Below are 27673 nucleotides of genomic sequence, written 5' to 3' on the forward strand. Positions count from 1 at the left end.
CGAATTGACTAGTTTTGTAACTTACAGAAGTTAATCACTTAGTTGGGCTTAGTTGTAACGGGGAAAGAAATTTGAAATTCAGTTTTTAAATATTATCCCCATGGTTCCCGCTTTTTCAGAATCCACAATGATCATCAATAATCAGCATTGTTTGAAATTTGTACTGTGTCCTTCTACATTGTTAAAGATTACCACTAAAAGAAAACCAAGTTATTGTCTCTATTAAGCATACATACATCAATTGAGGAGCTTCTTCATAAGGCATAAGAAGTTGTGTTTCTGCAAATATACCGCAAGGTGCTAAATTTAGCTTATAAAGCTTAGCTGTAAAATACATTCACCTCTTTAAAAAAATAAAATATCTTTCGGGGTTAAGGGTCCTAACTACATATATAGTTAAAGCTAATGTTTACACACACAGAGAAGCTGCATTTAAATAAAGGTAAACTTATGTCACTTCCTTTTGTGGCCTTTGAAAACAATCAAATTTTTATCTCCAATCATTTTGGTATACATTTTTGGCTCACTTTACTCACCATTATACAGTGTTCTCACATGGTGCTTTGTTTTGAATGCCTCATAAATTGCGCATTCGCCTGTTGTGAACCCCTGCATAGAGAGAGAGAGAGAGTGAGAGAGATGTCAAGCCATGATGTTTTTCTTTTTTAGGTAAGAACGCATAAATTTTCTGCTGGAAATATTTGTAAGCTTGAAAAAATGAAAGTGAGCTAGAACAAAAAAAATTTATGAAAGTTTACTGTCAGTCGTAGTAGTACTTTAGACGTTCCTTGACTGTATTTTAACTGCAACCAGCATCTGCATAGGGGAATCCAAATTGACATCTACTAGGCATTGGTATGCAAATTGCACTAGCTTTCTAGATTTTATTCGAGTTCTCTTTCTGTTCGTTTTTTTCTTTTTGCGGAAAGTGCAATTTCGTCAGTCGCACCTCTACCACTTGTTCAATTTTCACAATGCAACCGTGAATTTGGCATTCGCGAGATTTTTCGAGCGCAAGTTTCCTCTTGAGCATTTTTCTGGTAATGCCAATATTTAAAAGGGATAATGCCGTAAAAGCATTCTTATTCGCTTTGATGTATCAAGTATTCGAGGACAGAGCCCATGGAACACCTGAAGCCCATTTACCTCAGGAGAATTATTCTCTTATTCTTTTTTTTATTTTTATATTATTCTTTTTTGCTCTCTGCTTTTGTAGGTCAAGCAGTGTCAGCCTCATCATTCTCATCTTCAGACACACCGTCATTGTCATGAGAATTTTATGTGCTAAAACTGTCAGTGAAGTTCATGTCACTCGCTATCTCTCTATTTTTTTTCCCTCGTACAGTTTCCAAATGGTTGGCTTCAAAAAATATGTGAAATTGTGATAAATGATGAGTTACTTATAAACAAAAGGATAGGTTAAAGAGGTTTCTTGTGCAGTTTTTAAATTGCTGAAATTTTTATTATAGAAAGAAGTGGTTTATATAGGATTTGCATGTTTTTTTTTAATCTTTGATGTTGTTAACATAAGTTAGGTTTTGGGCAACTTAACTTGCGCTTATATTTTTTATGTTTTAATCTACAGTGTAAATTTGTAGATACCTACCAAAGAAAGAATAATATCAAATGAACTTTGTAAATTATCAACAGGTTTTACAATTGGACTTCCTGTAGATTTTTTACACATTTTTGACTATTCAAACAGCAAATTTAGACATCTTTAAACAAGCTTTAAATATTTGGAGTTATTTTTGAAGTATTTTATGCTCAAATTAAGTTACGTATTAGAAAGTTTCTATTATTCGATTTAATCCAAATTAATGCAGAAAAATATTTTTTTCCGAAAAGAACTACCAATTGAGTATTTAAATAAAAGGTGTCTCGTAAAGTTAATAAATACTTTAACATTCAATGCTTTAAATCTGATCCGGCGAACTTCGTTCCTTATTTTAAAAATAAGTTTATTTATTAATAACAAGTTTGTAGTTGTGTTGACAGTACGATGAACCTAGGTATCAATCAGGTGTCCGAACAAATGCCAAAACTTTAATAATTACGAGTTGAATTTAAATATTATCATAATAATAATTATTAGTTGATTGCAATAATTGTAATAATAAAATAAAATAAAACAACAAAAATAATTATAGCTCAAAAAATGTCTGAATTATACATAGGAAGATTGGGCTAATCTAAAATATATATTCTTAGATTTACATAATCTTATTTTACGTCCTTTTGGCTGTTTAATGTTTATATAAATACTAACCATATCATAAATGTTTCTATGATTTGTCGAAATCATATTCATCTGCTTAAAATAAATTAACAAACGATGATCATTTGAAATATTCTTTGTTTGTACTTGGTTTCAACGCACTCACATATTTATAAACCACAATCATCAGTAGTGTGGTGTTCTTTAAAAACTGTTCAAACGTCAAATGCAAAGTCCTTCAGAACTGTCAAAAACAGCAATGGCAGTTGCACCCACTACAGCGGAGGCGGTTGTAAACGCACCGATAACCAAGACGGTGGCATCAGCAGCTTGGGGCAGCAAAAACAAAGGAAACACACAAACAAAAAAAATAAAACGAAAATCGTTAAAAATACTTGCACAAAAGGCTACTATAAGCAAATATAATATTGCCAACTCTTATGCTGACTTGTTGGTTGGTTTCACGAAAGGTTTTTAAAAAAGCGTGATTCGTGACTCGTTCCATAAAAATAAAGTCTTAATACGAAAACGTCTTTCTTTTTTTAATAATACTTCCACCTCGGAGCTAACGTATTTTTATTTTGAGCTCTAAGTCTTTTCAGAGACCCCTTAGCTTTTATAAGAATGGGTGTTGCAACTGAATCCTGACTGGGTACTTATTTTTGACAAAAGGACTTAAATTGAAGAAGTTGGAGTAGGTTCTTCCTTTCTCCATAGTCTCAATGATGGTCTAGCATACATCTATTTATTTTCACTCATCAAGTAGATAGAAAACTCAATCCCATTTAAGCTACCTAATCTTTAACGAAAGAAAATACAATTATTTCTTTAGCATTTTTCAGAAGGTTTTATTTATTTGTATTTACTCAATTAAAATTTAGTTGGGACATTTTGCTGCTGTTAATTTTACTATTCTTTACTTTAATTTTCTTTCCTTTTTCTGGCTTTTAATTGGATTTGCTTTCATTTTGTTTATATATAATTGGGTTTTATATGCATTTTAGTTGAATTTTTTTTTTTTTGTATTTACTTGAATCTCTCTAATAGAATTTTCAGTTTTAATTTCTTTTCGGTTTTCATGTAGTTTTCATTAGTAGTTTAATTTAATGAATTGTTTAAACATTAATCTTTTATATTTTTTTAGGTTTCTTTGTTAGTAACAATTTGCATTTTAGCTTGTTTCTAATACTCTTAATATTTTTTTTTTATTTCTTTGTATAGGTATAATATGCTTGTTAATATTTTATATATTTCATTTGTTTTTTCTTTTTGTATTTGGTTTGTTTTGTTTGGTAGAAAAACAGAAAAATTGTGCCACCAGATCATTTGTTTTTTAGTTAATGTTTTTCTTTTGAAAACTGTTTCCTCACAAATCCATTTTTTTTTTTCTTTGTTGACGATTTTTTTTCTTTTCTTTTTTGTTTTTAGTGTAGCTGCTGCTGCTGGTGAACCCCCTTAATATAATTTTTTGTTATCTCTTAAAATCCATACAACATTGAGTTTAGTTAATGCAATTCATCCATTTTGTAGGTACAATTTTCTTTTAATTTTAGTTTTTTTGTGTGTCTGTGTGTGTTTTTTTTAAATATATTTTATAAAGTTTTTTTGGTTGACCTTCGCAAAATTTTTTTGACAACCGCGAAAAAATGTCTTCCAAAAAATGTTTCAGCATTTTTTTGGTTCTCTCAAGGTCTAGAAGAATACCCTTTCTTTGTCCTACAAATACAAATTATTTTATTATTTTTATCTTGTTTGATTTTTTTTATTTGGAACATCGTGCCATTTGGTTTCATTATACCTTTGCAAAAATTGAACTTTATTAATTTAGGTTTAGAAATTAGTCAACTGAAATTACTAGAAAATTTTTAAGATGTCGTTGGCTTGTCTTCTACTCTTAGATTAACAATTAGAATTCGACAAAAAATCAAAAGGAGAGAAACAAAACAGATGTTTTATGCCAAATTTTTTCTATTTATAAATTTATAATTATTATGAAAATTTAGCCAAATTTTTTTTTAAGTTTACAATTGGTTTTCGTGTGTATTGTTTGAGTGTTGTTGTTTACATTTTAACAATTTTAGTTATTAATTGTTTTTGTTGCTGCTGTTGCTGCTGCTGCTGCTGCCGCCAACAATAATTCCAACTTTGTCTAACTTGGCCAAAACTTATTCGGGTTGAGCCTCTCTGCGGGTCTTATGGCCACGGAATGAAGCTTGTATTTTAGTTGCGGCTTTATTCAATTCTGGGTCGGTTAGATCAATATCCAATTCTTCGGCAACTTTTTTGGTTATCTCCTTGATATCCTCATCCTCAGGTGCGTCCTTATTAACCAATTTACGGGCCAAATGGCCACGGAATGTGGACTGAATCTTTAAGGCCGCGTGACAAAGCTCTAATATTGAAGAACAAAATATTTTAGATTAATTTTTGCATAAACCTATTCGATTAATTACACAATTAATAACTAATTGGATTTAAGCGCCATTTCAAAAATAAGCTCATTAAGGCTCTTGCCATGCCACAAGCCCCCTCTAACACTCTCTCAATTTCTAAGGCCACAATACTCTTGACTCTCTCAAATAATTAAAGGAAGTTGCCATTGAGGCACGTTTCAATGACGCGTGACTTGACCACATCCACATGCATCCGCCATGACTGAGGGCATTATAAATGAAGCTTAATTTTGTTGTCGACTTCTCATTTGCTCTCTTTCTTTCTCTCTCTCTCACTCAATCTATACATTCTTTTTCTGTTTTAAATTGGCAGTGGCATGTGACACATTAAATACGCAAGAAATGACGGTGGTCTTTACACAATATTACGTATGCATAATTTGCTTAGCCTGGTCAAGTCCCTTGAGCCTTACGGCGGGCTCAGCTGTGTTTTGAAGAGTGTTTTGGGAATGATTTGATTACGATTTTACCGACAAAATTTATGGGCATATTTCCCATCTGGGTTAGCTTTGAGACTCTCAATGGTGCTCAGTGCAAATGAATTTCAGATAAATATCTGAAATCAAATGTCACAGAAGGTTTTTTTTACGGTTGCCAACTTTGTAAAGTCGTTAATTTTCATTTTTATCCAAAGGGCCAAAGGGCCTAAAGTTATAACGTCGTTTGTCTTTATATATATTTGATTTGAAATATTTCTAATGTCTCTTCATGATAAACTTAATAGTGGTTAGGAAAAATTTTAAAAATTGGTATAATAGATTGGTATACATCAGATAAACCCGCGATTTCCTAGAGAAGATTTTGGTACTTATGTAATTTTATATGTATATTAGCAGTAATCATGATAGGGGAATTTTTACTGTGGAAAAGGTTTGATCACAAAATCAAAAATATCAAAAAAACACTGAAAGGCCTGAAAACAGATTATTTTAATTTTAGTAGTTGAAATTCACAAAATTATAATCTGGCATTTAGCATTGACGTAAAATTGCCTCTTAACCGTTTGCTTGAGGTTCTTTGTATTTTATATTATGATTTATGTAAATGGCTAAGAAATTTTCATAAAAATGCTCCACTGTTATTATTACATTAGCCTTGGCTTTGTGTGAAGATTTCATTTAGAGAACGCAAGAAGAAGAAAAGGGCAAATTGCATACTTTGTTTGTACGTTAAATAAAAGTAAAATTAATAAAAGTAAAAGTAAAGTAAATAAATCTACGCGTATTACATTTTTTTCAAGATTGAATTTACATAGCATTTGAGTGGATATTTTTTCCGTGGTATTTCGTTAAGCTAATGTCGCCGTCCACACACACACACACACACAACTAATTGGTCGGACATTTTTATCAAGTGTACGCAACGTGACCCAGGCCCCAAGCACGTGCCAATGCATTTATGTTTATTTATAAAATATTTAAAATAACTACAAGACGTGCAAATAGCTGAGCCTCAAGCCAGAACCTGGCCCATGACATTTATAGGGCAAAAAGAAGAAAAAAGAAAAAATTTGGAATTTCACTGACAAACTGAAATGTATGCACCCACCCTGCAAACACTCCCTCACTATCGCCCCTCTCTTTTCAGTTAACAAAACTTTGCTTTCGACGGTCATGTAACACTCTACACATGGCCACAAGCTGCTCACGTACACAGCCGTGTCCTGTCACAGGACCATGCAAAAAACAGAAAAAAAGAAACAAGATAGAAGCTTGGCAAGCTTGCCACCATCGTACATGTTAGCCTTTGCTTTTGGCCTTTATCGGGTATACAAATTGAGTTTCCTTCACCAGCAGTAGTTTTTGCACCTTGGCTTGCAGCCGGGAGCTGGGAGAAGGCTCAACATTTGGGAGTGGCAGCTGTGCTGGAATAGGCACACGGACATTGGCGCCTAGTTGATGTGTGTCAAGTGATTTGCATGTGAAATTTGGCAGCAAGTTAGAGGGAGGAAGAGAGAAAATAGTTCTAACGCCCAAGCTAATCACTGTCTAAGCCACTGACTGAGCCTCACTTTTTGCTGGGAATTTGCCAAAATAGTTATTTTTTCGTTAGCTTTCTGCCAACAGTTTTTTTTGTTTAACTAAGGCTTCAATTGTTACTAATGTTGATTTATTTATTAGATTTTTTCCCTCAGACATAACTCCATTTCACACAAAAGGTAATCAGTTATAAGAATTCCTTAGAAATATTTCCAATTTTCTTTCAGTAAATTGTGCTTCACCTATTTCAGCACATTTTTGGTCGTATTGAGCAAGTGAGATAGATGGAGAGGCAATGGAAAAAAAGAGAGATGGATGATAGTTATTTCTGGCCACAATAGCTGTGGCCCATGTGTTACCATCAATGTTCTTGACCCACATTCTTAACGCACACTCACACACGCGCAAAGCTACAGTTACAGACACGGGCAAAAAAGCTAAAAAACACACAAACAAACAATGCAAATTTTATTTTTTAAAATGAAAATTTCCAGACAATGGGTAAAGTAGATGTATGTGTTTATGTAAGGGTTTGAATGCCATTAGCAGCAGTGCAATCTGTGAGATACGTATGTCTTAAGTAATTGTGTCATAAATGTAGGTACAACAACCCATAGAAAAACAAGATGCAGCTTCACAACACGCGCCATAATGCGCAAATGATGATGAGTGTAAATACAAAAAATTTATTTCATTACCATAAAGTAGTAGTACGCTTTGGAAATTAGAAAATGAGTCTAAACCGGGTCTGGTCTAGTCAGTTTTAACATAAATGTTTCTAAGCATTTTCCTCGCATTTGATCGATTGTAATATGACAAATTTTTAAGCGATATATGTAGCAGCGGAAAGGAAAGATCCAAAGAACTTGAAAATAGTTAAAAATAACTTGAGTAATAGCTAAATATAAATCATAGCAGTTCCTCAATATCCAAAATTATTTGTTGCCAAAATTCTCAACTTATCATAGCTCATGGGAAAATGTTGTTCCCTGTGAAAAGCTTTCATGCAATTTTCACCAAAAGTATCTCGAAGATAGAAGTATATGAACATCTTTTAAAATGATGTATAGAAAATAGTTAAGAAGTGTTTAAGTAACAGTAACAGGGTATGCATACTATTTTCTTAGCTAACTTTATCGTTATTATAAAATTTTTTAAAGAAAATCTACCGAAAGTATCTTTAAAACAGAATATAGAAACTTCTTTCAAAATGCTATCATTAGATGGCTGTAGACTTTTCCATTATCTTTTATAACTCTCACTACAATTTACATTTCGCACACAGCCGTCGACCCAGCTGATGGCACCTTTGTTTTGACAACTGTGACAAATTTCATCACTGTATGGGGTGGTTCATTATTTGTTTATGGCCACAATCTTTCATAAAACCCCTCCTATCCTCCCAAAAGTACTCCCAACTTTCCTTCTCTTCATACCATGGCCGAGGCCTTGTGACGTGTTTCAGTTGTGTTTCACCGTCGGATTTTAGCGTTTTGTCATTGTCAGGCTGTCATAATTGCGTTGTTAAGTCTTTGCCATAAATCTACATTTTAATTACTTGAGTTCACTGTTCTTCCACTCACCAAAAACAGAAAAAAAAAAACCCACACACACCATGCACACCATTTACAACAACACTATGTGAGAGAAAGGAAGGAGTAGGAGAGCTCTTCTATTTTGATTTACCCAAAAAAAATTTTAGTCAAGCTGGCACTTAATTTGCACTTTCTCGTTATTTCATTTTATTTCTTTCCTTTCTGTTTTTGTTTTTGGGGTTGAAGGTTTTAAAAAAATGTGCTCCGATAATAAGCAGAAAATGGCATTTGTTAGCCAAGTTCTTGGCAAGGGCCACATAAAAATACCTAGGAAACCAAAGAGATTTTTGCCCCAAATGCGGTTGCCAAGGATCTTTGCTCTCCATTCATGGAAGCCATTTTTCAATTTCCGGAACTCAAGAACTCTGCCTCAGTCTTGTGGTTAGCCAATTTAAATTGTCTTCAAGTGGCGGCAAGCGGACCAAACTGAACCTTTTGATAATAGTAACTTTTTTCAGCTTCAACCACTCTTTTTACCAGTAAAAGGAGAAATTGATGTTGGATGTAATTAAACTACAAATCGGGCAAAACACACACAAAACTTTCATTAATATAAAGCCAGATTATGGCATTTGGGAGCTTGGGCGGGGAATTGTTAGGTGGCATTTCCCGGAACTGAAGCTACGTAATTAAAAGTCAGTGGGGCTTTCAGCAAATCCTTCTATACATTATACATAATTAACTGTAGTTTATAGTTGAAGGCTTTACACGTGAATTTGGCTTTAATTTTTTGGTTTGACACACTAACATCTTATTTAAAGCCATTCGAGGACTATGAATTCAAATTATAATTAAATATTTATGCAAATATATTTTCGTACTCACATGTTGGCAATTAGGCAAAAACAGGTGCTACAATTTTTGAAATATTTAAGATAACATTTAATAAATTACAAAAGCGACTTTGTGGTATCCTCTATTTTTGAAATAAAGCTGTCTTGTCTTGGAAGTTTTTGAATTGATTCATTTAAATATTCTCTGTTTAAGAAACATTTTGATCAATAGTTAGGATTTAGCTCCTCACGCGGATAGAGAACATATATATTTTATAGACATCGAAATGTCTCTCTGCAGCGGTATAATAAATTACCAGCATTAAAAACTTTCTTTTTATTTACTATCTTTTCTTGTTTTAGTATAAGAGATCCTTAATGGAAAAGAGTGGTGAAAAATGGCGTTGAAATGAATTTCTTCATTTGTTTTTTTCCTTGTTTCAGGCAAATTTTTATTTCCGCAGGGAATGTTGTACTATGATATTAGATCTTCATCGTAAAATGCTGTGGTAAAAAACATCATTAAATTATTTTAGCATGAGTCCTATATACTTTTGTTAACATTATAATTAAATGGTACAAAATGAAACTTGGGTAGAAAAAACGTTTATGCCGTAAGCTGAACAAATACACAGCAGGCGCACCTTTTCTAAAGATTTTCTTCTTGTCAAGACCCACTTCTCCTTTTCTATCTTCCCCTATATAGACTAATGCATTATAAATTAAAGGTCCCCCCGAAAAAAAGCCAGGAGTGAGGTGGAAGACGAAGAAGGTGCTCAACATTTTTGTCGTCCGTTTTATGTACTTTCTGGTTTGCTAATTTTTATACCCTTGCTGAGAGTATTATAAAGTTGGTCAGATGTTTGAAACGCAGAGGAGAAGACTTCAACCCCATAAAGTATATACATATATGTTCTTGATCAGCATGAGTAGCTAAGTCGATATAGCCATGTCCATGGTATTTAAGCATTTTATAGTCTTTGTGAGATGAAGTATGAAAATCATCCGGATTGAATCACTATGTATATCATTAAGTGCTATACGTTAAATCGGTGAATACATGTACACATGGATATGGTTTGCAAAAGGATGGGCGAAGAAGAAGAAAAAGAAATTTCGCGTTTTATTTTATAGGAAAATAAAACGGGCTAGAGTGATAGTACTTTGAAGTTTTTGGCTGTGCATTTATGAATTGAGTTACAGAAAAAGTGTTTAAAACATGTAAAAATATTACGGCGTAGGACTGCAAGGGTATATATATTTCGGCATAGTCAACGTTAGCTTCTTTGATATTTTTTTTGTTTCTGGGTCACACAGGGAAAAAAGCGCAAATTCAGCGCCCTCAACAATACAAATACAGATACAATGTTTTTAGTTCGTGCTGCTTATTGCGTGTATTTATTCCCCACCCACTCGGCCCATTCATCCCCTTCAGCGTTTTCCCCCTATCCTCCCCATCATCTTCACCCTACTCATCCTACTGCTAAATATTTTTTTTTTTGTCTTGTTTGTTGTGGCGGACAACAACACTTAACATGGTACTTAAATGGCTTGGCCCTGTCGCTCGCTCTCACTCTCTCTGTTTAACCTACTTCCTACTTTATATCACCCTCTCTGTCTGGGGTGTAAATAAAATTACAAGCTTGCTTAAAACCAAAAATCCAATTAGGAAAACGCGTGGCTCTTCTGTATTATCGCAGTTGTTCACTGCTCTTGTTGTTCTTGTTATTTTTGTAGCTAACATGCGGGACAACAACGGAAAAGAACAAAATAATAAAAGAAAACAGCGAAAAACACGCACCAACATAAAGGAGTTTTTAATGCATTTATGTAAGTCTCAACAACAAGCAAAACTCTCCTTTTCTTTATATTGCCTTAACCGATTAGCAATGCAAAAATTTATATGAAAAAAATTTGGAAAATTTGTTCGCACTTTGAAAAAATAAACCTTATAACTTTGGCATTTTTTAAAGCTTGTTAGGAATTTGGCTTATAAAAGTGATAAAAAATTTTGTGGTACATTTTTTCTTCTTCATGTAAAAGCTAGTTTCGTGCAGGCCCTGGTTAAGGCCATCTATCGAGAATTGGCATATTTCTAGCTGATACATGCAATACATCTAATAATAAGATTCCTAAAACAGTTTATACAACAAGTTGCAATTTTTTAGAAACTTTTCTTCTTCTGGCAGTGTAAACTTATATAATTGCAATAAGTTATCAGTTTGCTGAAATCGATTGCCACATCAAACAAAATTTGTATTTGTTTTTAATTGGAATTTGCAAATTGCAAACAAATGTTGTATTTTTATTTACATTTAGTAGTAAGTTTTATGCTTGTATGATATTCGACTGTCTGACAGTCGCTCTCCCGTTCTCTTCTATCTCTATCAAATACAACTATAATTATTTCAATAAATCAGCACAAATAATTATTGGAACATTTAATGGCTTTTGGCCTTGAGGTTTTCCATATTTTACATATTGACATAGATGAAGAAGAAAACATTAATTTGCTATTTGGGTATATAATTGTAAAGGTAATTTTAACACAGTTTTGCTCTATCACTATGTGTATACCCATCTCTCTCTCTCTCTCTATGATACTGTATATGTTTACCATAAAGAACAATTAGTAAGCAAAGATTATGCCAGACAAGTGTATGAAGGGGACTCAAAATTGCCATAGGCAGAGCCAGACAACTAGGCGACCCAAATGATATAAAAGGCTAAATGCGGGACTCTCAGTTTTCCTCTCTGTGTATGTATCTGTGTGCAAACTTTGTTGGTTTTTGTGTGTGTGTTACGTAAATTAGTGTGCTTTATGCACAAAGCAAATACCAAAATGGCAACAAGAAAAAACATAAACCACCAGCAAACCTGCCAAAACCAAGCCGCAAAACGTTTGCAACAAGAAAATATCCTTTAATGGCTTTTTGGCTTTCGATTTTTACCATTTGCATTTGAAATGGTTTAAATTGCTGCGACTGGGATCTTTTTTTCTGGCTTATTGTTTCCAGCTTGGTCATATGCGGGCTTATCCTCTCCTCTTTTGTCTTTTTCTCTTGTTGTTTGTCTTTGTTGCTTTTCAAATGTTACAAAAATTGTTATTCTTTTTGTTGTTGTTGAAAAAGTGTGGCACATACACCCAAATACTCACACACAAAAATATACACACATAGGCTGGCTACAAAATTTTCAACTTGGCCATCTGCCTTTGAATTTATTCCACAAAAACGTTGATAATGCCCCCTCTCAACTTTTGTTCTTTTTGTTTTTGTTTTATTGGGCAACTCGAATGTGGAGAAGGAGTTAAAAGTTTGCTGAATTATAATCCTTAACTGGTTGAAAACGTAGTCTTTCGATTCGTAATTTTACGTGGTACCCGCAAGGCCAAAAGGTATTTGTGCAACCAAACGAGGGCAGATTTTAAAGTCGTTTGTAATGACTCTAATATACACATGCTTGCCTTAAAATAATAAGTTCTTAATAATTTTTGAGCAATAGACATTTTTATACCATACACCCATAGGGTGAAATGGTATATTAAAGTCGCCAAAATGTATGTAACAGGCAGAAGGAAGCATCTCCGACCCCACAAAGTATATATATTCTTGATCAGGATCAAAAACTGAGTCGATCTAGCCATGTCCGTCTGTCCGTCCGTCCGTCCGTCCGTCCGTCCGTCCGTCCGTCCGTCCGTCCGTCCGTATGAACACCTAGATCTCGGAGACTATAAGAGCTAGAGCCACCAAATTTGGTATGCAGTCTCGTGTAGTATGTACGCTTATCGAGTTTGTTTCAAATTTTTGTCACGCCCCCTTCCGCCCCCGGAATTTACATAAAACTGTTTTTCTTAAAAAGTATGGCAGATAGAGACATCAAATTTGGGTTATATACTCGTTTAGTTAGCGCGCAGTAAATAATTGTTCCAACTTTTTGCCACGCCCCCTTCCGCCCCCGGAATTTACATAACTCTGATTTCCTTAAAAACTATGAAAGCTACCGACATTAAATTTGGTATGTACGCTAGCTTAATAGACGCGCAGATATTGACTATTTAAAAATTTTGCCACGCCCATTTCCGCCCCCGAAAATTAAACAAAACTGATTTTCTCGAAAACTAACAAAGCTAAAGTCACCAAATTTAGTATGTATACTGGTTTAGTATGCGCGCAGAATACATATATTTTAAAAAGTTGCCACGCCCACTTACGCCTCCATAATTTAGAAAAAACCGATTGGCTCTTGCAATTTTTTGACCATCGCGATCAAATTTGGCAGACTAATAAATCTTATCTATTTCTATCAAACTACCAAATTTGATTGAAATCGGACTAGAAACATACAAAATATACGTATGAACGTATTTTGCTACTCGATCCATAAGGGCAGAATTGGCCGTTGTCTAGTGGCGGCGCTAGAGTGCTCGTGTGTTTGTAGAGTGAGCGAGATAGCATATGGTATAAGGCATGTTAAAACAATTTAATAGACATACATTTGGTTTTCGAAATTTTAAATATTTGTTTCACCTGGTGTATGGTATACCCAAGTCGGCGAGACGACTTACTTACTTCATTATTTATAACAACGAATCGGAACGAATTGGCTTTGATAAACAATGTGTTTATTCTATTCCCATCTATATTTTTATATAGTTTATGTAGCGTTGCGTCTGGACGTATGTATGTGTTTACGTTTTTAATTTATGAATAATCATTAATAAACAACCAGCATACTGTTATATATAAAACATATTAAATAATTTTAGTTAAATTAAAATATGTACACGTTCATATGTGTAAAAAATAAAATTGTTTTTTTTTGTGTATTTATTTGGTTTGGAATATTTAAAGCATCTATTATTGATCTTTGAAATTTAACATATTTGTTCACTTGGTGCATGGTATACCGCAGTCGGCGAGACGATTTACATAATTGTATAAACAATTATTTGAATGGTATTGTTTACAAATTTTAGTCTATATGATTTAATAGTATACACCTTTATTTACTCATTTACCAGAAGTTTGTTTAACATTCAAAATGAATATTTAAACAGATGTGGGTCTCCACACATTTTTTGGTCAATTAATTTTTTAGTCTCCCATTATATTCATAAGAGTGTTCTTTAGACCAAAAATGTCTTTTGGCTTTTATACTCAATAAGCTCCAGTGGCGTAATGGAAACGCACCGGCCTCCTAAGCCGGGGATTGTGGGTTCGAGTCCCATCTGGAGTAAAGCAAAATTACGTTAGAGAGAGTGTAAGGAGTTTTTTTAATAAAAAAAATTATTTTACTGGAACTGACAACGCCTAAAAATCAGTTGGAATTCATCATTATCAATCTGACTATTATCTGTTTTATCATTTTTAAGAACAATATCCTTAGGTTTGGAAGTTAAAGCAGACAAATATCTTTTTTTGGCGGTACCACCAAAATGAATCTTTTTTGTAGGATAAACTTGAGCCGACTTGAACGCAAAGTTTGATAGAATTGTAAATTTCTTTAACAAATATTAAACTCAAATTAATTGGACTTTCAAAATTAAATTGCTTTTTCTAACCAGATATAATATTTTGCTTGTTACTTCCTTGTTAAAAATTTTATTTTTGAGAGACATAACGACCTACTTACTTCTTTCTTATTCTGTTTAAAATCGAAATGCAAACCTTTGTGTGATTTCATTTAAAATGTTACATAATTTTTTCTATATTCTTGAAAAATAAAGTGGGCAAATAAATTAATTTTGAACATACAGTTTCCAAGAGTTTAAGTAAGGAAATGTTTAATTTCCTTTATGTCCTTTTTTCTCGGAACTTTGTAAAGCCAGAGTATGTATACGCATACTTTATTTTTCATATGTTCCATTTTCTTGATCCCATTCTGTATTGGCTCTAAATTTCTATCATAATTTGCATATACATGAACACTCGTGAAGCCTTAATTGAGTATGTTGCCTCAACACTTTGCGTATCCTTATTCTAGTTCTAGCTTTGACTCCTCAAGCGGGTCTAATTAGCCGTTCCACCCACATTGTCACAAAAACACAGCTTTCAAGATGTGGTTGAGTATGTGTGTGTTTATGCACACCATGTGCACTATAATTAAGCCCAGAACAAGAACAAGAACAGAAACAAGAAGTAGTAGAAGGTTGACACTGATGCTTTGGATGACAGCCCTGACTAAGTTTTTAATGAGCCAGGCTACCACTGTGGCTGCTGCTTTTGCTTTTCCTTTTGACTTTTTCTTATTTCGTTTTTTTTTGCGTACAAGTTGTATACCTAAATTTGTCAGTGGCTGTAACATCTTAATAGGGTTAAGCGATAGGTGGTAAAGAGTGTGAGAGTTGTGGGGGCGGGTAAGTTGTTTTTTCTGTTATTTATGAGCATTGTGAGCGATTAAATACCCCATGGTAAACAACTATAAGAAAGGGTTTTTGGGGATTGTTTAACCATTTCTATTTGCGATGCTGCTTGTTTTGGTTGCTTCTTGGTTGAAAAGTTTTACAAAGCCCTCAGCGACACTTCCTTGTCATTTGCAGCAGGCAAATTTAAGCTAACGCAAAACTTTTAGTTTGACAAATTTTTTTACTTTTTTTTACTGCAAATAAATAACGCAATACATAAAGTTATTAGAGAATATTTCGACTCCAATATCAGAATATACACACTGAGATTTCGAGGTCTTTAAGAAAAGAGAGGAGAATATAAGAAGGATCGAGGCAGAGTCAGGATGGTTGTATATATTCTCAACTGGTTCCATACGGGAACTGTATAGTTTAGCCAGAAATTTAGGAAATTTACGCAACGAACTAAATAGTTCTGTTAAAATATAAGCTAACGTTTCCTAAAATTTAGGAAACAGAATAAGATAATCATTATTAACAGTCTTTCAAATTTCGTGCGAATTGCTGAACTACAGAAAGAAACGTAAAGACTTTAAAGGGTTGCCTTGCTTTTGCTTTAGAGTTCGGAGTAAATGGCGGTACCCAAGTCAGGTCCCCACTTTGCTTACTGTTAACCCCAAACATTCCTGAGTTGCTGCAAGTTTGGAAAATTTTTCAGTTTTTGGTTTTGGGCTTAGATTGGGTCTCAGCTGTCAGATATGGATATAAAAGATACGTTTTTGGCAGTTTTTGGCTTGACATCTAATAATAAAAACGTAACAATTTCTTGGCTCCCAAGTAAAAATACTTACCTTTGTCATTGGGATCGAATTCAGCCTCAAGCTCTGCTTTGGTTGGCTCTGCAGAGGATGAGGCTGCCTCGGCTTCTGGAGCTGAAGCGCCATTGCTTCCATTATTGGTTGTTGTAGGTTTGATTTCCGATTTTTTCATGGTCTCTCTCACTTTGTGGCCTCGAAAGACGGCTTGAATTTTTGTTGCGGCTTTTGCTGTAATTAAAAGTAGAAAAGCAAGAAGCAAAGAGAAAAAATTAACGAAAACAGTTACAGAGACTTTTATTTCATCAGCTTAAAAAGTGTCGGAGTGCGTTGGGTTTTTGTGTGCGAAGGACTTCAATCAATTGCATGGGCTCGTCGAGTTCAGTAGAGCCGAGAAAGTTTCTTTTTTTGTCTTTTCCAATATTTTATGGCACATTTCACGCAGCTATCGGTTGATAGCAGTAGACGCCTGGCCTTGAAAGAAGTTATAATAAATTGGCACGTAAGGCTATTACTTCTCTCTATCCCAAAAAAGGAAAAAAACAACAAAAAGAATACCCACTATCAATAAAAAACAGAAAAGACACAAAGGGCAGAGGGACAGAGGGGAAAACGCAAAAGGAAAGCGAAAACGAAAACCGAAGCATTGTGCGCTGTTGGGTGGCGGAGGAAAAAACAGTTTTACTTTTTGTGGCTGTGAAAAATGGCTTCGTGTTGTTGTGTGAACAATTTTCTGCCACAAGGTTGTGGCAGGTATGCAGGTTGTAGCAGGTGTGCCAGTGCTAGTGCCAGTAGTAGCAAGGTTGGCCACAATTTTGTTGATGGCTTGGCCTGTGTACTCTGGCTCTCGGAGTATCTATGTACATATATATACACTATGGCCTGTCAACTGTCGAGTGTCTAGCGGTCAGGATTTAATCATTTAATAGAAATTCGATATCATTATATCCTTAGAGCTATACGAATTCAAAGTAAAACTAATCGCATTTAATGTATCTTACAGCATTGACCAACACGTTGCTATGCATTACATTAATTACTAAAAAGAACATTCCTCATTTTCCAAGAACTTTTTGTAAAACGAATATATAAAAATATATTATATTTTTTGGTTCACCAACACTACATTTAACTGTGACCATTTTACACAGTAATTGCTATGAGATACACAGGCAATTAATGAGAATATTGTACATGTTAACAATTTTCGGGTATTACTAAAGGAATTCATATATGGCAATTGAGTTAAAATATGCAGAAAATAATGAAGACTGCTGTAGAAATTTCACACTTGTTGAAGGTATGTAAAATTTTTTCAATTTTGTTTTTCTTTATTTTTATTCTGAATTTTTATCGCTCGGCATAAACATAAATGTTTTCCTTCTGGTTTATTGGATCTTTATTCGTGTAAAAAAATATATAAAAAAGAAAATACCTACTTTGTGCCCATTTTATGGTAAATTAAATTTTGTATTGCCAGCGGGTGAACCCATGGCTCATGGACCATTTCCTTTTCCTCCACTCACACACATTCGAAAACTTAAATGTTCATATAAACTGCATTATTAATGAATATTCATTTATGCAAGCTATTATATACTTAATAATTTGTTAGCAAAAAATAAAACAAAACCAAAAACAGGACAAAAAACAAAAAAATTCAAATACAAACAAATTAAAGTTATATGGGATGGCACTTGATATCCAGCAACATGTCTCAGCTCGCGTACTAAAAACGTGGCAAAGTTATTAAATAAATTTTGCATGTGGCTCATTAAATTTGACAGCTGAAGGAAAAATGGCAAGTGCCAAATAAAATCATAACCACAAGCAGCTACCAAATGGAGAGAGAGAGAGAGTGAAAGAGAGACAGAATGTGAAAGCTAGAGGAAAAAAAAAGAATATACACGCATACATTGACATGCAAACATATAGTAAGTTTAAGAACAGGGAGCCTGGCACTCACTTACACACAGAATATTACGGTGCCAGGATACACCCAACCAAAGGAAAAAAAGACAAAAATAATAGCGGTAGCACGACGGAAGAAGCACAGGATCTTAACGCAAAAGGCGAAGAAAAATAAAGAAAACAAAGAAAAGGCATCTTTCAAACTTATTTAATATATATAATAAACCATTTCGAGGGCAAGCAATTTCTTGCTTCCGTTTTCTTTATTCAGCAGCCTTTGAGCTACTTAGTGGACCTGTCCTCAACTAGTTTTCGCTCCTCTTTCTATCTCTGTCAACATGACCAGGCTAAGCTATATAATTAATTAAAATTCTGTAGCTAATGTTTGCTTTCTTTTGGTTTTCCATTTAACTAAACTTCACTTCAGAATTTTTATTTCGGTTTTTGAAAAGTTCCAAGCGTTTTCAACCGCAGAGTTTATACCAACTATATAACTTATAATAATCAATTGTGCCATTCATTTTTCTCAATCAACCTGCTAAATTTTGTAATACCTTCTATTTATTGTAAATGTAAATGTTTGTACACCCGTTGGGCTAGTTCTTTTTTTGTGGAGTTCTTTAGATAGTTCTCAATTATATAGAGCAACAACACTAATGGCAGAAACATATTAAAACGAATGAGTAGTGTAGCAGGAACAGCGAGAAAGAAATCTAACAATAAGATAGCAAGGGGAGAATTTTGCCAAGAAATAAACTGCAGCTGTGCCTTAGTCTCCGTCCCTACTACAAGCAAAAACTGCAAGTCGCCCAGTTGTCTTGAATAAATAAGAAATGCCCAGGACACGTACTTTCTTAGGATTTCTCTGTTTTTCTTCAAGAATTTATAAGCAGCAGAAATAAAAAATACAAAACAAAGTTTGAAATTACTTAAACATTACTTGCATTTACTTTGACATTACTGCATTTTTTACCTAATTTAATTTAATTTAAAGCTGTAGTTAGCTTTACTTTTATGTTTTAGTTCTTGGTTATTACAATTGTTTACTTAACTCAACTTTTATTGCGTTTTGCTAGTTGAAGTAAAATTTTGCTATCCATTTTGTTTTGTCGAATATCAGAAAGATTTGTGAAAAACTTTTAATGATTTCAATTAAACTTAGTTATGGTTGGGGTCTTTATAATCTGATCAGATATGATATGATCTACAGCATATGGTTTTAAAAACATAGTCTTGAATATTGAATTGAACAAAATTTTTGACGAACTGTCATAAAACTTTTAATTTTTTTATATATGTACATACATATATGGATTTTTTATATATGTATTTCAGCTTCGGCCCTCTGGTTATTCATTCCTATATAAAATCTAAGTGACAAACTTGTCTGCAATCTGGGTTTAGTTGGGTTTAATGTTAATAAAAATTTATGAAATCTTTATTGCAATAACTAACACGTTATAAATTAAATAGTCTTCAAAAGATCTGTATATCTATGTATATACAAACATATATGCAAGTAATCTATTTGGGTTTTTATATGTTCCTGGACTGCTAAGTTGCACACTGCACTTCAATATTGATTTATTGTAAGAATTGAATATAATTATTTAATTGAGAAAGCCGACTGATATTATGGTGTTTTAACTAAGAACCTAACATGTGTGCTTCAATTGCTTACATAATTTTATTTATTCCCTCCTCTTTGTGTTTTACTAATTAGATTTCAATGATTGCTGAATTTGCCAGATGGACAATATAGTGTTGATTAGATACAAACGATTACAGCATTACAGTATATAATTACTTAACTACAATACGCAATTGCACGACAGATGTACAAAATATTATTTTTCCCTTAAGAATGATTGTCTTTGAGAAAGTTTCTCAACTAAGTTTCATTACCTTTACCAGGGCAATTGATTTATTATTCAAAATCCATTTAAATTAATTACCTATATAATCTTAATTTAAACCTCAACAGGTCAAGTACCTTGAGGCGAGCTCCAATATAAAGGATTATAAAAAGGATTTTCTCTTCTTAAACCAAAGTTCATTTAATATAGCATACTATTTAGGCCAGATTTGAATCTCTCAAAGGTCTATTAAATGCTCATATAACCATAAGTTTGTTCTTGTTATTATGATTGTTATGCACCTTAACTGCAAAAGGCAAAAGTTTTTGGCCATTTGGTTTCACTTATCTAACCACTTGATGGACCCAAGTTAGTTGTTGGCTTCTTTTCCTCACTCTCTATCTCTCTGGCAAAGTGATTTATTTATGATTGTGATAATTTGCGAACCGATGCCATATTAATAATTCATTTTGTATCACGTTCTGTTGTTTTTTTTTTTTCTTTTTTATCCTTTTATGTTTTTCCGCAATGTTGACAAAAATAAAATTGTTTACGGTGCTTTGTTAGTTGTTTCTTACTAGATACTCCTTAAGGAAATTTGTTCGAAAAGTCGCTATACAAATATACCAAACCAAGCCTTATTGATGATGTAGGGTATTCCCAAAGTAGCCACGTTTTTACGTTAGTTGTGCTTTGGCTGTTTCACACTTTGGCCCGTAATGCGTGTCAGGTTAGATAGGTATGTATTAACTGTTTGAATGTACATATACATACATATGTATAAAGCCAAAACGACCTTCATTGTCAGCATGTAGCAAAATGCAATCGATATCAAGTTTGTAAAACGCAAATATTTATGTATGCTATATACTAGTTTACAGTGCGTTTCTGCGTTGTCTGACACCACTATCCAAAATGAATGACAAAATAATGTGAAGTGAAAGTGTTGGCACGTGCGCCTATTCAAAAACAACAACATTGATGAATTGGTTTGGCAGGATGTTATTTGTTTTGCATATTGATTTGTTGCCTTTTTGGCTGCGAGTCGCGAAACAACATTTACAAAAAACAAAAAAATATATCTACTATATTTAGCCTACACAACTAGGCTAATGGTTGCAACTAACGAAATGGCTTAATGATGGTTTTGGTGAAATTTTTGCACATGTTTGGTCTTTTTATCTGTAGCAAAGAAAAATGATGTTCAACTAATGTATCCAAAACTAGCATGAACAGAAAATGGGATGGAATAGTGTGGAATTTATGTTGGTTAATTTATTTAAGTAGACTTTCCTTAATTGTTGCGCCCTGTTCAAATTAAATGCAGGCCAAAAGTCAAACATACTCATAAATTACACAAACAGATACACACCACACGCACAATTACAGGGATATTGTCGTTGGTTGTTGGTCAAATCATAATGATGTAGCTTTGCATAATAAAAGACAGACCTAACCACAATTTTTTGAATTCCCTGCCATTTCATGCTGACGAAATTTGCCTGTTTCTTGTATATAATAAAGATATATGTATTTAATGGTCGGAGGTTTGCGACATGAAAAAACTTATTTTTACTCGGAAAAAATAAATTTAACTGTAGAGAAAAAAAGTTTTCTTCATTGTATCTACAAGGGACAATGAGGATGATTGGACCTAATAGTATTAAGTTAATACATATTTATAAAACCTGTATCATATTCTGATTTAAAGTTTATATTCTTTGCTTTAAAATAAAGTCAATCACTGATGAACTTTTGTTACAGAATTAAAAGAAAATAAAAATAATAATTAGTTTAGGTAATAATTATGATTTTTAAAAAGTTTATGGATGAATATCCTGAAGGTTGGTTATTGTACAAGGATTTTAAAAATTGATTTGAAATCAGCAAAACTTCTCTAGAAACATTCGAGGTTACAAACTACAAAGATTTAGTTTTATAAAGTTTTTGGTAACCAAAAAAAAACTTTTTATATGGCTAGTAAAGAAACCTAAGAGCATGAAAACTTCGTCATGGCCAAATGTTGCCCCCGACCTGCTGGTTTAAGCCTTAATCATTGTCAATTTTATCAATTGTCAGGCAGCAATAAAATTTTTTTCAATTTAACAAAGTTTTTGCTCTTTCCCCAGCACCGTTTCCACTTTGATTGACAGCAATAAATGGAAATTTTGTTCTATTTGCATAAATGTAGCAACTTAGTGCCAGATATACCAACAAACATATATATACCTATATATATACATATATATATTTATTTTTATTTATTTTTTTTTTGCAGACACACACATCATGACATAACCACTCAATCAATTTCAATTAGTTAGTTAGCACACTAAGAACTTAATTCGACAGTCGAAACATTGACATTCGAAATAGTCTAAACTACAATAAAAACCAAAAATATATTTTGTATTTATGTTTATAGCTATACAGTTGGCGCAAATGTACGATAAAAATATGTTGATGGTGTGGACAGTTTTTGTATGAGTAGAGGCTTTAAAGCATTAATGTGGCTGCAGCAGCTATGGGAATTCCCTCAAGGATTTTGAGCCTTCTTTTTGTTAGTCACGTAGCAAACTGCCAACAGGAGAAAATCCCAAAAATCCCATTTGTTGACAATTTGTTTACGTGTTTTGACTAAAGGACTTGAGAAACCCAAATTTTCTTTACGCCAAATGTTAAAGTTCACATATTTTAAAATTCTACAAAAGTTTCAGATGAATTTGAAAAAATTGCAAAAATAGTTTCTTAATAACTAGCGTTGCAAAAGGATTTAAAGTAAGCGTATCAAGAACCGCGCAAAACATTTCCTAAATATTAGTAAGTGTTTCAAAATTTTTTACTGCTTACAAAATGAAACACTTAAGTGCAGCTGTTAGTGTTGGCATAGCAATTGTAACGCACAAACTTTTCTAAGTGTTTGTCTGTCATGTTTGTTAAAAGTTTTTGTGATTTTATTGTTCGACTGGGTTGTAAATTCTTTTATGTATGTTTTTTTAAAAAAGACCTCTATATAGTCGACCCGATTTCTTAGCCCAATTAAAGCCTTTTGGGTGTATTGTAAAATGTTTTTCAGCACATTGAAAAGGGGCAAAGTTATTGAACTGGGGGCACTATTTACAACATTTTTGCAACTTTAAAAAGTTTTATATTTTAATATTGTTTAAAGCACAATCTAAGGGGTTTTTTTCTTTTGCTATTAGTTACGCTTCCCCTGCCATATTTCCGGTCTATTTATGGCGCACTCTTTCTCTCTCTCGGGCTTCTATTTTACCCATAAGGAAAGTTGCTCGCATTTGCTATATTTATTATTAAAATGCTACTCAAAACTTGCCTCCAACTTTTTTTTTGGCAACACGAAAAAATTAAAACAGCCCGCAAGGCAAACAGCGTAGTAGAGTTGAGGAGAGCAGAAGGATAAGTTAGGAGGAGAATACTAGCCAACGCAGCACAAAAGTTTATTCAACAAAAATGAATATAGTATTTTTTGTTTAATTTTTTGTTTTAGATATTTTTTTTGTTCTCTGTTTGTATTTTAGTGTGGCATGCAGAAAACTATGTGGCAAACTCGACGAGAGTCATGTGGTAAAGGCAACTGGTTATTAATAAAGAATTCACTGTGTATGTCTACTCGCAAGTTTTCCCCATCTGCCAGTTAAGGACAATTGAAATTGAAATTTCTAAACAAGATATGATGATGGTAGAACAACGATGGCTGTAATATTAGAGGGGAAAGTAAAACATAAGAGCAGAGTTCCATGGCAGTTGGATAAAACATCCACAAGGTATGGAACACAGACTCCTTGTGCCTCACATCACTTTAGCTTAGCTGGAAAATGAGGTTAAAGGAGGGGAGGGGGTCTAAAGGCCAAAGTTCAGGTGGCAGCTTGAAAGCTTTAAATGCAATATCTAACCTCTCCTTTGACCAGAAGGTCAAATAATTTTCTGTCTTTTTATCGGCGGAGAGTGTGGACAGGTTTATTGAAGCTGACTGTCATTATGTATATATAGCATTTGACCATTTATAATTCTTTGCAATTTTCTTCTTTGTGTTTTATTGATTATTTCATAACCTAAGTGCAACCTACTTGTATTTATAAAATCTATTTAATTCTTACATCAGAGAGCGCAGCAAATGGATTTATCTTATTTTCAGGCTGTTTAATCAACGTTTATATTAATCTTATCCAAGAAAGATTGAGCTATTTTCGACTTCTGTGAAAACAATGTAGCAACTGGCTTCAAGGGTCAATTATTTCCTGTTTTTTTCACACAAAAAACTAACTTCTCTATCAACCTCATTAATGGTCGTGTTAATTTTTGAAATTAATATCGTGTGTTACCAGTTGAAACTTACTTGCAACTGGCAATTCATCATTTAAGCACTTTCAACTTTTTTCCTTGCTATCGCTCATTTTATTCTATTGATTTTGCTTACCGAATACAACAAGAAATCAGAAGGCCGGGGCTAACATCGACCGCGTCAAAGTTTGTACACCCTAGCAAGTTTTTTGTTACTCTTTCTTTGCCGTCACGGCCTACAATTTTAGCATAGCAAAAAACGGAGTTATTGATCAAAGTTTATAGGTGTAATAAGCTCAGCTAAATTAAATTTCACGATAATAGCTCCGAAAATAACGGACGGTTTTTGCGGTTTGTATACATCTAACGGTCTAGGAGGAGTTTGCGTTGAACCAGACTGGCAGACGGACATGACTGTATGAACTCGGCTCGTCATGCTGGTCAGGAATATGTATTAATGGTCGAAAATGCTTCCTTCTATGCGTTGCACACTTCTGACCAAAATTAATATACCCTGATTGCATGGGTATAAAAATCAGTAGCTCATTCTCGAAAAATTGCAAACCCTTTCCATTAACCTTCTCTTTGGCTTCATTCTCGCATCAAGTCGCCAAATTAATTGCTCGACGACATGCGAAAATTTAATTTTCTTATTGTGAGCACAAAGGAAAGAAAGAAAGCGGGAAAAATGGAAATAAAAAAAAAAAAACTAAAAAAAAAGGGAGTCATGCTTACTCGAAAAATCTTTGTTTTTCACTGTTTGTTTTTTGTTTCCCCCTTTTGTTGTTTTGCTTATTATTTATTGTTGTGCTTTGTTTATTGTTTGCGCCTTTAATGTTTGAGATGGGTTATTGTTATTATTATGTAGGGAGCTGAATGTATATGGTACATAGAAGTAAACTGAGCCAACTCATTAAGATGGAATGACTGACAAAACAGGTGATTAAAAGTGAAAACTTTTTTGTTAATAATGGTGAGAATATAAATTGTAATCTAAATATAGAATAAATAATGGTTAAAGACTTTAAGTACTGAAAGTTGTTTCAAAAATTTCAGAGTTTGAATTACTGTGTCTATAGGGACCAATTTTTTTCTCCCTTTGAGTTTGATAAAATTTTATGCAGTTTAATTTAAATTAGAAAGAATTGTCTTTAAAGGAATATGCTAAAATTATTCAAAGGTTTTAAATCTGTTATCTATGGTCTCACGGTCGCTTTCAAATGATGTGTTAATTAATTCAACAAAATGTCAAGTGAAAAAAACTAATATCCAAATTGGAAAAGTTTTACTATAGTAGTAAAATTATAATAACCATTAGAAGATGTGGGTATAAAAAGCCAATATTATGCTGACCAAAAATAACTATCATTAGACCTCCAAAAAAAAAAAAGAAACAAGGCAAAGAAGGTCAACATTTCTTTTCCATTTAGTCAAAAAGCTTGACCACAGCACACTGCCACCACTCACTCAATTAAGACACTGAACACAGAATTAAATTAACTGGACGGTACCCCCAAAAGAGTCATAATATGTTCCTGCTTCTCCGCCTGCCTTCACTGATGGCCATTTCCTTGTGGCCCCATTTGTCCCTCCCCCTCTTCCTTAACCTAAAATGGTTGGGCTGTGTACAGAAAACATGCAAATGCAAACAAATGAGGCGAAGGCAACTTCAAGTCTCGAGTGAAAATAAAACACTAACAATAACAAGCGGCTAACTAACAGTCAGCCTTATCAATAGAACAAGACGGGCATAAAGTGCTACGATACCATAATGATCAAAGGGAGAACACGAAGAACACCAAACCAGAGAGTGTAAATAGGATTAACTACTTTCTCTTACTAATTTTCGGTTATTATACACTTGCAAAAAGGGTATATTAATTTTGGTCAGAAGTCTGCAATCCATAGAAGGAAGCATTTCCAACCATATAAAGTTTATGCATATTCGCAATCAGCACGACGAGACGAGTCCGTCCGTCTGTTGGTGTGTCCACCTGGATCAAACTCCTCCTACACCGTAAAAGCTACAGAGCTGAAATTTAGGCTTGTACTGCAGAGTTTGTATATCTCGGATTCAGCCGGATTGGACCACTATATCATATTGTTTTGTATATGATTACTGTACAAAGTTTAATGAAGAATGCATGACTATTACACATAGCTCCCATAGGAACGATCGGTTGAAAACAGTGACTTTTATTAATAATTTTTCATACGATTGCCCTAAAAAGGGTATACAAACTATGGCGCGGTCTAAGTTTGCCCCGGCCCTCTGCTTTTTCGTTTCATGAATCTCTTTTATTGTAGATCGTAAAGTTGCGCAGATGTGTCAAAATGTGAATTAATCTCAACAGCATTACGCAGTTGTTGTGTTTACATTTGTATTTGTGCTTGGGAGTAAAAAGTAGAGGCTGAGCTTTCCACTTAAGCGGCTTTTGCAATTTTCTATTTGTCCTCGCCCACTGTAATTGTTTGCCCAGACAAATGACAAAACGTGTGCCCATAATTTTCCTTAATCGGAGCTTAATCGGATGTATTAAAAAAAGATGTCAAAATGAAATTAATGACATCTTATTAATAAAATTATAAAATACGTTTAACAGCAAAACCTACCTAAATCGGAAAATCGCACAAATTGCAAACTTTTCATTATGTCACGTAAAATACTCCTGTACATAAGTTTCCAAAATGTTTGCATTTCCGATGAAATTATTGAGCAACATTGAAAACTTATCCGGGAAGTATTCGTTTGTAGTAGTTTAAAGTTAAAAATCGATAACTTGACTAGCAGACTATAAGAAACTATAAAAATCTAGAGCCACTAACTTTACATTATTAAAATATTTATTAACGAAATTGCAATCCATACTTTGTACATAGAGAAACAATTTTGAAAATGTAATGCTTGCATTAATGTGTAAATGGGTTCCGTATGAATCTGAAGGAGGCAAAAAGTGTGAATCACATTGAAATAAAAATTTCGTAGGATTTAATTTCAATTTGGTTTTTTATTTCGAGAGACAAATTTAATGCTCTCGTGTTTATTAAACACTAAAAAGAATTATACGTAAATATTTAAGCAAATAAATAACTTAATACTTTTCTGGTTTCCAATTGGGCAATGGTAAGTTTCATTCCATTTTCCAATTTCCCTCCCCGCCCTGTTGGGCAATAGCCCACACTTTTCCCAGAATCTATGCGCATTTCATTTGGTTGCATTTTCTATCAAATTGATTTCGTGCTCAAAAATCTCTCTTTACCTTTTGCAATTTACATTTTCATTCCCATTTCTCATTCCCTCATGATGTTCTTGTTGTTGTTGTCGTCAAATTAAATATTAAAATCAATTAAAGCCCTCGAGCTTAAAATACATACAGCAAAAACTTTCAACCTGTGACAAAAATGAAACATCATCCAACAAATAC

The 27673-nt window shown here is 33.5% G+C and overlaps 1 protein-coding gene and 1 non-coding gene across 3 annotated transcripts in view; one reads left to right on the plus strand and one right to left on the minus strand.

The window, feature by feature from the left end:
- Positions 1 to 3653: 3653 nt before the first annotated feature.
- Positions 3654 to 27673, minus strand: part of LOC6639761 — a 47414-nt gene continuing 23394 nt past the window's right edge. For both annotated transcript variants that reach the window (XM_023181915.2, XM_015178985.3), the window contains exons 2-3: positions 16216 to 16410; positions 3654 to 4610 (exon numbers count right to left, since the gene is read on the minus strand). In XM_023181915.2, the coding sequence (XP_023037683.1) occupies positions 4384 to 4610; positions 16216 to 16410 (422 nt within the window). In that variant the 3' untranslated portion in view covers positions 3654 to 4383. The remainder of the gene's footprint in view (positions 4611 to 16215; positions 16411 to 27673) is intronic.
- Positions 14185 to 14256, plus strand: Trnar-ccu. The gene has a single exon. It is a non-coding gene; the product is annotated as a tRNA-Arg (tRNA).

The sequence above is a fragment of the Drosophila willistoni genome (assembly GCF_018902025.1).
Source record: "Drosophila willistoni isolate 14030-0811.24 chromosome 2L unlocalized genomic scaffold, UCI_dwil_1.1 Seg196, whole genome shotgun sequence".
Classification (NCBI taxonomy): domain Eukaryota; kingdom Metazoa; phylum Arthropoda; class Insecta; order Diptera; family Drosophilidae; genus Drosophila; species Drosophila willistoni.